Below are 13,396 nucleotides of genomic sequence, written 5' to 3'. Positions count from 1 at the left end.
ATGCCAGAACCGGAATGAACGAGCTTGAGTACGACCTACCTAAAATGGTTTAGATAAGACTTACGAAGGCTCAAACTACGGCATGAAACATTTCTACGATTGTGGATGCTAATACTCAGCTATAAAGGGCAGTTCGTCCAAGTTTCGATTCAACCATCAACACCTAAATTGCGAGCTCTGCCTTTGATCTTGATTTAATTGACGCGTTACACTTGCCCACGGTTATGGATGGCGGGACCCAAGGGATTTGGTCTAAGGTTTTCCGAATAATTCATCGATTGCTGTCAAATAAATTACCCTCATTTTTGTTTACGGTATGTATGCGATACGTTCGAAAATAAGTCTTTTCGATTCTTGAAAGAATAACCGGAACCGGTTTGCTTGGCTGTCTAACGAAACTGATTAGGAAAATTTTGTACGTTTTTTTTCATCCCTTCAAGTGATGGTATGGAATTTTTAACACACTTCACCCCATAACTCCGGAACCGGATGAAATTCAGGAATTTCGTATGGTACCAAAAGACTTTTCATTTGAACCTAAGTTTGTAAAAATCGGTCAAACCATCACTGCGAAAAGTGAGTGATAGTTTAGATTTTTTTTATCTTCTTACATCTTTTTCTAAAAAACATCTTTTCTGTGAGTTTCTCATTTATTTCTCTCTTTCAATAAGATGTTTTCACTCAGTCATTGCAAAACAGAGCTTAGTTATGGCGACTTTACGTCAAACCACATTTGCTATTTGATTTTCCGTAACAATCTCCGAGTAAAGTCTAACTTCAAAATTAGAACAAATTGAAATCTGATAATGAAAGTAACATCAGATTGAAATACTAATATGATATCGACTAATCAAATTTTCAATTGATATCACATTATGTTAACATTTTGCCGTTCGCTTAAAAAAAACTTTCAAGGTAGAAGTTTTGTGGAACTCAATAAATTAAAATATTAAATTCGAAAACTTAATGAATCCATTGATATTGGGAAAATTTCAAATGACAACACAAAAATACAAAGTGAGGTTTCAATTAGTGATGGGCAATACGGCTCATTTCAATGAGCGGCTCTGAACCGAACGCTCTTTCGTAAGAGCCGGTTCAATTGAACGGCTCATTGGCTCTTTTTCAATAAACGTCAATGTGGAGAAGCGGTTCGAGAGAGTGAGTGTGAGAGCCACGGAAATGCCTGAGCGGTATGGGCGATCTAAAATTGTGTTTCACAATCAGAGGTGGCCGTGTGCGAGGAAGCGGGATATTGAAATAAATAAGTTGAAATTCCATTTGGAAAAAATCTATTTTTCTTCTCCTATTTCGACAGAATTCTTTGAAAATTCACTACTGAATAAATGTTCCTATGTATTTTTGACAGCTTCATTAGAAAACATAATCGTTTAACCAACAACGCAATCAAATTTGGACGTACACAGGCACACAGATTTTCCAAGCTGAAACACAAATTTTAAAATGGCAACTCTGCTTGAGAGCCGCGGTACAATTTTGAAGAGTCGTGGTTCGTTAACTCATTGCTACGAGTCGGTTCAAATGAACGGCTCGAGAGCACTCGCCAATCACTAGCTTATTTAAGAATTTGACATGAAAAATATATTTGACATCATCGATTTTCTTCTAGATACGTTAAGTATCCGGTCCTGTAACCATTTTTGTATTCAGTTAAAAAAAAATGTTTCGATCTTTGTAACGTCGTGAAGTTCATTCCAAAGTTTTTAGACCATTACTTTCAGTGCATCCAGAAATCGGCGACCTGGATGGCGAAAATAATCTACTCGCCAAACCCGTTCTGAAAATACCCATAACTTTATATCCAACAGTATGGAAAAAATCATTGTTTACGAAGCTCGAACATCGAACATTGAATGTCTCAGATTTAAGAACCTGAAGCCAATTCTCAATAATACTTTAAAGGCTTAGAGGAACCACCAAGAAAATATATGTTTAATTTGTCTATTCCCAAGTAGTCCACAAGCTGTGTCGAAGATACTCTTCAAAACAATTCCCATTCCTAGTTATAAATGCTTACAACTTCATATACTCTAAGGTCTTTTTTTATGCGGTCTTTTTTATGCGATTTTTTTATGCGACTTTTTTATGCGAGTTTTCAAAGTTATGCGTTTTTATGCATTTTGCCTTTCTCATCGACTCAGTTCAACAAGCTGAGCAATCTCTCTCTCTCTCTCTCTCTCTCTCTCTCTCTCTCTCTCTCTCTCTCTCTCTCTCTCTCTCTCTCTCTCTCTCTCTCTCTCTCTCTCTCTCTCTCTCTCTCTCTCTCTCTCTCTCTCTCTCTCTCTCTCTCTCTCTCTCTCTCTCTCTCTCTCTCTCTCTCTCTGTGTGTGTGTGTGTGTGTGTGTATGTGTCAAATAATCTCACTAGGTTTTCTCGGAGATGGCTGAACTGATTTTGACAAACTTAGATTCAAATGAAAGGTCTTACGGTCCCATACGGAATTGTTGAATTTTATAAGGATCCGACTTCCGGATCCGGAGTTATAGGGTTAAGTGTGTTCAATATTGTACACCTTCACTTAAACTGGGGGAACAAAAACCGTAAAAAAATTAAAAACTGGACTCCAAACCAATCTTAGGGTCAATTGAAAGGTCTTATGGTCCTACCAAAAATTACTGCATATTTTCGGATGCAACAAACATTTAAATCGTAATTTAGAGTGCATACTAGTAGAGTTTGTATGTCATGTTAGTTGGTGACCGTAAGTCGGTTCTTTGATTATACCGGTTCTTGGGTTCCGGTGCCGGAAGTGCATATAATAGTGAACCCACTTCGTTTTCTTAGCACTGTTTTGTTCTGTATGTTATACACAAACAATCTCTTGGTTTCTTTCAAAAATCGAAGAGAAAAATTTTGAATAGAATACCACAATATTATATGTACATGAGAAAGGCATCATTACACTACTAGGTGGATTAAAACAGGTTTTTTATGCGGTACGTAAACTCGCATAAAAAAAGACTTCAGTGTACTCACTAATGCTAGATACTATGAGAAGTATTTTATCAATCATCTAATAGATCTTGGAATTTTAATACACTCTTCCAAAGAAATCGTCTAACCAAATCTGCATAATTTTGAGCCACAGGACTAATTCTGCATCAAATGATTGTAAATTATAAGTCTACACAAGAACTAAAAAATTACTGAAGATGTTATGGTTCTATCTGTGGTCAGAAGTGAGATAATCGTTCATAGTTCCAAATAGTCGAAAAAAACAAATGATCTTGGATACCTTTTTGCAGGATTCCTAATTCACGTTCCCTGTATTGTAGGAGACTTCACTGTAAAACGTTCTGTCTTCAGAGCCTCTAAATTCATATTTCAAAGTGATTACATGTGCGATAACTCAATTTAATGTTATAATGTTCGAATGCTACAGTTATGGATATGAGAAGGACAAAGAGAACATTTTCATACTGTGCTCAAATAGCCACATTGCTATTCACGGTGAATGCGGGATGGAAGCGACGCAACGAGTGTGCATTGACAGAAACTACCTGTATACAACTTTGTGAAACAACACTGCTTGTCATATAATCGCACATTCTCCATCAAACATTTTCCATCTCCCACTAGCTAGCTTACAGTCCATACCAATCGCAAAAAGTTCGCATTCCAAATCACCTGAGTTCGAATCCGGATTCTCTCCGCGGTAGTGTGGAGATTGCATAAAATCTTTTTTCTTGCTTGCGAGTAAAATCGCCTAAATATATAGACTGTCCCAGAAACTATGGACCAAAAACCGCTGCCATTTCGCAATGGTTCAGAATCTGTCAATTTTTATGGCTGCGTCATGTTGTTTACACTCTTCTCTAACCACTTGTGCAGTTGTTTATTCGTTTTCATTAGTTTGTTTCGAAATGCCTGGACTTTCAGCAGAACAACGTCGAAAAATTGTGTACAAATGGTGCACAGAACGCAAACTGTCAATGAGAAAGATAGAAAAAATGGAAGGAGTAAGTGAAATAGCCGTGCGAAATGCAATCAGGAAGTTCGGTGAGGATAACACCTTTGAGGATAAACCGAAAACGGGTCGAAAAAAAGGTCCTGCTAACCCTCAGTTGGATAAACGTATACTGAAGGCGTTCGAGCAAAAGAAGGAAGTTTCAGTTCGAGATGTGGCCAAAAAAGTGGGCACTTCGAAGTCAAGTGTTCTTCGTGCTAAAGAACGTTTGAATCTTCGAACCTATAAGAAGCAGAAACAACCAAAACGTAGTCCGAAACAAGCAGCATCGATCAGACCGAGGGTTCGAAAGTTGTACAATACGATTGTTGCTGGAAATTTGAACTGCATAATCATGGACGACGAAACCTACGTGAAACTCGATTACAAATCCTTGCCGGGACCACAATATTATACGGTGCGAGAAGGGCAAGTGTTAAACCAGTCCGAGACATCGATTGAAGTCGAAAATTTTTTTAAGAAAGCTATGGTCTGGCAAGCAATTTGTAGTTGCGGTAAGATTTCGAAACCCTTCATCACCACTTCTTCAATGAACAGCGAAATATACATGAAGGAATGTTTACAAAAACGACTTCTACCCATGATTCGAAGCCACAAGGATCCTGTTGTCTTCTGGCCAGATCTTGCTTCTTACCACCACTCGAAATCAACGGTAGAATGGTATACTACCAAAAATGGCATTTTCGTCCCAATAGACATGAATCCACTAAATTGCCCACAACTTCGATCAATTGAGGAATTTTGGGCATTAACGAAGGCACATCTTAGGAAACATGTCTCGGCAGCCGAAAACATTCAACAGTTTGAAAAAGATTGGAAAAAAGTGTCAAAAATTGTCGCCAAGAAGTCTGTACGGAATTTAATGAAGAACGTTCGCAAGAAGGTGCGCCAGCTAGTCTACAATGGCTATGTAGCAAATGTTGAGAATAATATTCTGTTGTTGTAGTCTAATATTATCAGTATATCGAATAAAATTGTAATATCTAACACTTGTGAATTATTTACAGCGAAATCAAAGTGCGTCCATACTTTCTGGGACAGTCTTTCTGCTATCCCGAACCTGTTTTGGCTGTTCTATTTTTCGCTTATGCTCGTGACGTGTTATTTCGAGAAAATCTATGTACATCATACTAAGTTTTCAATGTGCTTTCACTGAGAGCAAAACTAGTTTTCAGTTTGATGTCACATAGCATTTTTTTGCTTTCGATTTTGATCTTTTAACCGTTAAAATGACCAAAATTTAGTAATCGATATATACGAACAGCACAACATCAAATAAAGTTTTCTTTTTGATCTCACACTCTACTCGAGTAGAGTACTCTTCTGGTAGTGAAAGAGGAGCAAATCCACCGTAAATGACAGATTTTTTTTAAATGTTAATTTTGGTATTTTTTTATTTGGCTCAAATTTTGCATAAGCGTTATTCATGGCAAAACGAAACATCATTAATTTTTTTTGCAGCAGTGCTAATTTTTTTTACAAAGTCTTTATAAATACCTAAAACATTGCAGAAGACACCAAATCAATCGGACCCACCGTTTCTGTAACATGTATTATTGAAAATGTTCAGGGGACTTTTGTTTAGGCCCCTCTCAAAACTAAGGCTAGAGTAAAAATTTGCCAACTTTTTGCAAATTGTTTCTTTTGATCATCAAGAATGCACATGCAAGAAAAAATCGATCTTCGATTTCTTACACACTATGAACATTTCGCAGAATTCGGTAATTTTCTATCGAGTTTTCAACAGCTGAAGTTTCGGTAATCAGATCGGTAATTCAATTGATTACTGACCGTTCAGTAATAAAATTTTTGTTGAATTTTCAAACAACTACTGAACAGTTCCGTAAACCAATTGGTGTCATTCAACAAATGGTTCGGTAGTTATTTTATTTTTGTTTTTATTTTTTTATGAAATTCTATATTCAAAAGGATTTTAGGGTTAAAAAAATCAACACAAATTTAGAACTTACGATTGTGTTTTACGAATTTGAATATTTTTCACAGAAACGAGTAGAGCAAATTAGAACCAGTGGCTATGGTTTTGTTGCCCTACATATCGACGAAAAACAGAAAAAAAAAGTTCATCAGTAGCAGTAGTAGTCCCGGTTGATCGGAATAATGAGCGTCATCCAGAATATCGCACAATCCGTCGAGGCCACCAGATGTTACCCTCGAATGATATGTGTTGGCGGCAAGTGGACATAGCTTTTAAGAGTTCTAATGTATTGAAAATATGTGCACCAGTACTTCAATCCATAAAACGAATCCCTTGATATTTTTTTTATTTGAATAATAAAAATACACCTACTGGATGTCGAGAATCGATGTTGTAGGGGCCGTTTGCTGATTGGCAGGCACACCATCACGCTGCTCGGCTGGAACAGTAGTCGCTGTGATAATCTCACTGCCGTCATCCGTAAGTGGCCGCACTCGATGAGGTTGCTAGCTCGCAACCCTCCGGAGATTATCCTTAGTCAGTCTCACGCGCCATTCTTGGCTAGCCGCATCCGTTGAGGCTGCTTGCTTGCAGTGTCCTCGGCTTGGTCCGATCCGTCCATCTCGAAAGTAGTCGCAAGAATGAGCTGCCGGCGAATCACGCACGAATTTATATGCTCGTGATGCATGTCTGCTTTTTCTTCTTAGAATACGAAACACAGCTTACACTCGAAATTTGAACTAACAAGAATGACGGATGATATCATAATCACAAAGTATACATTTAAAACATTTTTTTTGTATTAATTATTAAAACTCATATATTCTACACTGGAGATTTTAATAACTGTTTGACAGGTAATTTTCACGACAATCAGTATTTACAGAATTTCGGTTACTGGAAGACATTTTTACCATACGAACAGAATGATTTTTACCGTACTCGGCGACTATTCTGATTTACTGTATGAATTGTAATATTAATTACAGAATTCTGAAATGAAAATGCGTGAAAATTTGCATAGATTTTGTAAAATAAAATTCATTTACCAAAATATCGGAAATTTCTAATTTTTACCGTAAGTTTTCGTTAAAAAAATTACCGTTAAACGGAATCAAAATTTAGTGTGTATGGAATCGTATACCTTTTTCCAAAGAATCATCTTTGCTGTGTGTTTCGCATTCATTTGGCTTTTCTAATATATGCAATGACTGCAAACCTGAACTTATTTATTGCGACTTTACGTAAAACCAACTACAAATTAATAATTGGTAATTTGTTTTTTTTTCGTTTTTTTTGTTTCGCTCCTTCAAGTGATGGTGTAAAATTTTTAACACACTTTACCCTATAATTCTGGAACCGGACGTCGGATCTAAATGAAATGCAGGAATTTATTATGCGACCATAAACCTTTCATCCGAAAGTGATTTTTTGAAAATCGGTTCGGTCATCTGCACTCTCATGTTTTTCTTTTTTGCATATTTTACTCCATAATTCCAGAAGTCAGATCTAAACGAAATTCTGGCATGTTGTATGGTACTACGAGACCTTTCATTTGAATCAGGTTTTGTGAAAATCGGTTCAGTCATCTCCGAGAAAAATTAATGCAATATATGAAACCCGGCCCGCTGGTACTCACAGTGATTCCATAAACTTTCTATATGAGACATAAGAGATAGGCCAAACAGGAGTGAAATAAGCGAACCGAGATGGCTATCTTCTGAAATTTCAGGAAAAACGAAGGTCTCCTGCGATAGACTGTCATTGATTTTAACCGTCAGCCGTCGAGATAGAAATTCGTTTGAATTCAACGAAGAAGAAACGTTAGAAATGATTCGGATTAGGAAACATCCAAATGTATTTATTGAATGCTTCCGATTAATTTCCTAAGTTGACAACAGGAACTCGTTCTAAAATGAGATAATTTTCTATTTCTGGTAACGAAGATCGAATACGAGTGACCTTGGTAACGGAATCATCACTGTTTGCTTAGGTTTGTTAATTTCGAAACGTCTTATCGTTCACCATACTAGATTGCGCATTGTTTCTATCGTTCCTGCAGTAAGTGGTATACTGTGTCGACTATCTCGGATGAGGTACGAAAGCGAACTGATTATATTCCATTATACCATTAGCGAGATCTGCTGTGCATGGCTCTGTTCTATTTTTCCTGTGGTATTTCTTCTTAGAATCAAGGCAAAGATACAATTCGTGGATTGAAAGTCGAGTAATCGGCTAAATAATATGGTGACTCTACTAATGAAATGACTATTGGTACCTTATGTATGTACGGTTTGATAGGACGTAAATTTCTCTATTTGAATGAAGAATTAAGTTGCAGACACTTGAACAATTGATTAAAGAACGTCATAATTTAAGCTTTATTTAATACTTTCTACAGTAACTCTACAGGCTAGTAATCTACTAGGATTCTTCTACACTTTGCTTGGCTAATCAACCCAACCTTTTCGTGGGAGTGGTGATCGATCGATTCGGCGGTCATAAAACCATTTTGCCTATGGAAGTATCCGAGATATGAAATGTACACTTTTAATTTCGACATCACCCTTATCACATTCAAAGTTAAACTTTTCCGTTTTGCTTATTTGTTCGTTTGTTTGTTTGTTTGTTTGTATGGTTGCATTTAAAATAAAAAAAAACCCTTTCTACATCTACAATGGTTTTGATAACTTACTTACACTCGAGTATGAACTGAATGCGATATGCGTGCGTGATTTTTTTTATATAAATAAGGATGTGGGTACGCGTTTTTTTTTACTCACGATTCTTAATAAAATCAATGAAGACAGGGAACTGTTAAGGTTGGCCTCCTGTTTGCTCTGTCCCCCACTCGACTGTGGGTGAGTATCTCTTTACAAGGAAGTAGTGTGAGAGATTGTTATTCATTTGTGCGGTAGCTGTGTTGCTAGATATTGTTTATACAGTCGCTGCTTGCAGAACTCGTAAAATTCGATTTCTCGGCTAAAATTCCGTCTGACCAGGTCCTTGATTTCTTCGCTGACCGGAGGTTTAAAATTGTTTTTGTTGATTTTCTGCAGCAAGTTAACCTCGTTGAAGTACAACGAAGTCGCTCCGGCAAAGAATCTGGGAATGTATCGTTCGAGAACGGCCAGCGTAGTGTTCAAATCTTCCAGCACACCAACCACCGAGTATTGGCTCTCGACGGCATGTTTGGCTCGTTCCAATGCGCCGGGGCTGTTGAAGGGTCTGTGGAAAAATGCATAGCGGTTAGAAAAAAAAAAGATGTAACGAGTGTTTAACTGTGATTGTTCCCTTACAGGCATTGTTCATCGTGGCCACAGAAGAATAGTGATTGTCGACGATGATCTCCGATTCCTTCGTGGATGGCACCCTGAGCGTAGGTACATTCGGGATCACCCTGCAGCACGCAGGTTTCGAAATCCTTCTTCAGCCAGCGAGGATCTGGCAGAGGAAGATCGGGAAAGGCTTGTTTTCGTTCGACAAAGTACCAGGGAGCGCGCACGTAGTAATACCAACTGATGATACGCTCGACCGGGTCTCGAACCATGTTCACGTAGATCGGCATCGGAAGACCGTACCGGGTGAAGTTAGTGTAGCACACGTGCTTCACGTAAACCGACGGCATCGGTAGATCGGTAACCATTTCGGCGAGTTCCTGCTGGCGATCGGGGGACAGCCGAATCACTTCCAACCGTTGCACGACGTCCCGATGGAAGGTGAAATCGTTCCGTATCGACAATCGACGCAGCAGCTCCATAAACGTCTGGCTGCCTACCTTCGGGACACGGTTGAAGAAAATGATGGGCACCTGAGATCGGCGGGTGTTGTTCAGGTCGTGGGCACTCAGGGTTTGCATCTGAAGAGAAGAAGTAGAAGAAAAATAAACTTGTAATTCATATCATCCTAAACAATAGATACGTTCAAAGAATATACAAATGAAACAGACGGCGTGTGTTAATAAGATAGATTGCCATTGTTGTAAATCAGCTCGCTTTTGCTTGTCGTCATCTCCGTTATCACAATTGTAATTACCAGAACTGAATTAGCTTGCTGAATGAATGTGTTCACATTACAATGGCATATCTGCTATACTGATTATGTTTAGCAGCGTTGATGAACTATCTATCTCTCGTGCGCGTACAACACGAGTCCCGCGTGACAAAGCATTTAGTGCTGCAAGTGCATAATGATTGCCCTTTTGCGCGGGAAAATGCCTGGTCTTCGTGGATCGGACGTTGCCTTTAATGCTACTCATGAATGTTGAAGTTATGGGGATTGGCAGAGCCGACACGTTGGAATAGTTTTGATATTGTTCCATTTCTGGGTAGTCAGTTTTAATGATGATTTGAAATTTTCAGCGCTCGAAAATCGTAAGTCGAAACCAGATCCAAATTCATTTGTAAGCGATGAAACTGTGATTGTAAGTGAAGTTCCATTTAGGAGTTGGTTTACTTCCATTTACTTACTAAATATTGCGGAAGACTGGCTTTTTTGGTAATGAATCCTGCTAGAGGAGGAATTTATCGACCAGTTTGAATGAATTCCTTACAGCTCATATTGTTATTATAAGCATACACCCATGAATACCAATTAAAAAAAGAGACGGGTGGGTAATGTCAGAGACATAACTGGATGTCGTGAATACGAAAAAACTGGCACGCTCCCATCACTTTTCCGAATATCAGTTAGTTGATTGATTGTATGAATTGTGCAAGCTTTCCCCTTTTTCACTAATAGAGTTTGAAGCGATGCACCTACATTAATGTACAGATTAGTTACATTAAACAGCTACTATTCTACAACTATATATTCCAAACTTGAAACAATTCCTTTTTAATTTGCTAATATAGGAGGCTAGGTACGACAAATTTGTAGTTTATTTTTATTGAAGCTATGATGTTCGAAGATATCTGATTCTTCTCGAAATTTCAGTACGAGACAATTGCAATGGCCTGGTCTGAAATGTATCGGTATGCAAGAGCCATTTTAATAATAATAATGATAGTAATATAATGATAATAATAGTAATAATAATAATAATAATACAGATTAATCTGTACATATATGTATGTCTAAATAAAATACAGATTAACCTGTATATATGGCAACCCCATATCGGCATATTTTCACACGACCCGATACTAGTATAAAGATGTATTCAACATCATCACTTCCGCTTTCGCATTGCCGTTCGTAATTGAATGTGTTAGTGATGGTACAAATCTGCCATTCTACCGGTTTTCGGTGCCATCTACCTGACGGTGTCTCGTACGTTCAGAGTAGCTGCTTTAACTTAAATGACGCTATTTCTCACATCACTTTTCATGTTATACCTGCTACTGGCAGCGGTGTATGGACAGCCTCTTTGCTAGAATTCATTTCCTGTACGCAGAACGGGAAACAGTGAGACGACAGGTCCTCGATGTTGCTCTCGTGTGTCTTGTTTCGGGAACAGATACTCTGCAAATGGTAGGAAAAATGGACCACTCAACTTTTATATGGATGCTCTTGTATATCTTGTATGCAGACATCTCGCGTTCTGATTGGTTTGTGCTGTCAAAGGTTAAATCAAACAGGTTTTCCAATAGTATACTGTTGAAAAACTTCAATGTTGTTGAAATACACGTTCAAGTTGAAAATTTTCGATTCTATTGGTAGTTAGATTATATAAATCCTTCCATAGATCACTGAGCTATGAACTTTCAAAATACGAGAAAGGTAAACGCGCCTTATGAAATATCCTCTTTGATACTCGTTTATACCAAACATTTCAAAAAAGTTTAATTTTGAACTATTTGAGGTTATGTCACACAACTGAAAATTTTATCATAAAATTGTGATCATATTTCCGATGGCATGTAGCAAGAATTATGTTGAAAACTTATCACTCTCTCAGAGGGTAAATTTTGAGAAGGCACCCCATAGTAAAGTAAGTCGTATTCACGACAAAAAAAGACTATGGACATTCAAATCAATATGTGGCAATATTTCTAATTAAATGATGAAATACATGAAATTTCCAAAATTGAATTTTTTTTTATGCCGAAACTTTTAAAACTGCATGAAAAGTCGAGATTTAGTGTCATCTCAAAAAACAATTTTTTTGAAAAAATCAACTTTCTGGAATTTAGAAAAAGTCCCAAAAAGTCGATTTAAAAAAAATTTTTTTTTTCGAGATGACACTAAATCTCGACGTTTCATGCAATTCTAAGCCTTTTGGCATTAAAAATTTTTTTTCGATTTCGAAAATTTCATGTACTGGTGATTTTTCAAGATATATGAAAATTCCACTAAGTGGACTAAGAAGGCTTTCTGCCTTTCTCTTTAGAAAGGTATTAGAATTGCTGGAAAACCCGACTTTCGAACGGAACCTCGGAGACCCATAGTGTTATATACCATTTTTGCCTTTCTCATATAGAAAGGTTATGCAATCACTTGAAAAACCGACTAGTGAAAATGTCATATACCATTCGACTCAGTTCATCGAGCTGAGCAATGTCTGTGTGTGTGTGTGTGTGTGTGTGTGTGTGTGTGTGTGTGTGTGTGTGTGTGTGTGTGTGTGTGTGTGTGTGTGTGTGTGTGTGTGTGTGTGTGTGTGTGTGTGTGTGTGTGTGTGTGTGTGTGTGTGTGTGTGTGTGTGTGTGTGTGTGTGTGTGTGTGTGTGTGTGTGTGTGTATGTGTCAAATAATCTCACTAGGTTTTCTCGGAGATGGCTGAACCGATTTTTGACAAACTAGGATTCAAATGAAAGGTCTCGTGGTCCCATACGGAATTCCTGAATTTCATCAAGATCCGACTTCCGGTTCCGGAATTATAGGGTAACGTGTGTTCAATATTGTACACCGTCACTTAAACCGGCGAAACAAAAAACGTGAAAATTTTTCTAAACTGGTCTCAAAACTACACAAACCGATAGTCATTATCAGTAGGCAACTAAACAAACCGATTCCGGCTATCCTGGTTCCCGGTATCCGGTTCCGGAAGTACCAGAAATAGTGGTCATAAGTACCAAAATGAATCTCACTCACTTTTCTCAGCGATGGTTTGACCGATTTCCACAAACTTAGATTCAAATGAAAGGTCTCCGGGTCCCATACGAAATTCCTGAATTTCATCCGGATCCGACTTCCGAATCCGGAGTTATAGGGTGCGTATTAGAAGAGTTTGTGTGTCATGTTAGTTGGTGGCCGTACGAACCGACTTCGATTATACCGGTTCTCGGGTTCCGGTGCCGGAAGTGCATATAATAGTGAACCCATTTCGTTCTCTTAAGGATGGCTTACTCAATCAAAGCACTGTTTTATTCTGTATGTTATGCATAAACAATCACTTTGTTTCTTTCAAAAATCGAAGAGAAAATTTTTGAATAGAATATCACAATATTATATGTACATGAGAAAGGCATCATTACACCACTAGGTGGATTAAAACAGGTTTTTAGATTAGCATCACTGTTCTCATACAAATAG

General features: G+C 37.8%; 1 protein-coding gene across 1 annotated transcript in view; it reads right to left on the bottom strand.

Annotated features, from left to right (window-relative positions):
• Window positions 1–8,281: 8,281 nt before the first annotated feature.
• LOC131435235 (heparan sulfate 2-O-sulfotransferase pipe) overlaps window positions 8,282–13,396 on the bottom strand; it is a 386,750-nt gene continuing 381,635 nt past the window's right edge. Inside the window, exons 5-6 of the mRNA XM_058602904.1 lie at window positions 9,224–9,783; window positions 8,282–9,152 (exon numbers count right to left, since the gene is read on the bottom strand). Coding sequence (XP_058458887.1) covers window positions 8,828–9,152; window positions 9,224–9,783 — 885 coding nt within the window. The 3' untranslated portion in view covers window positions 8,282–8,827. The remainder of the gene's footprint in view (window positions 9,153–9,223; window positions 9,784–13,396) is intronic.

Source organism: Malaya genurostris, chromosome 3 (assembly GCF_030247185.1).
Source record: "Malaya genurostris strain Urasoe2022 chromosome 3, Malgen_1.1, whole genome shotgun sequence".
In the NCBI taxonomy this organism is placed as follows: Eukaryota; Metazoa; Arthropoda; class Insecta; order Diptera; family Culicidae; genus Malaya; species Malaya genurostris.
This window is presented reverse-complemented; position numbering and strand designations above follow the sequence as displayed.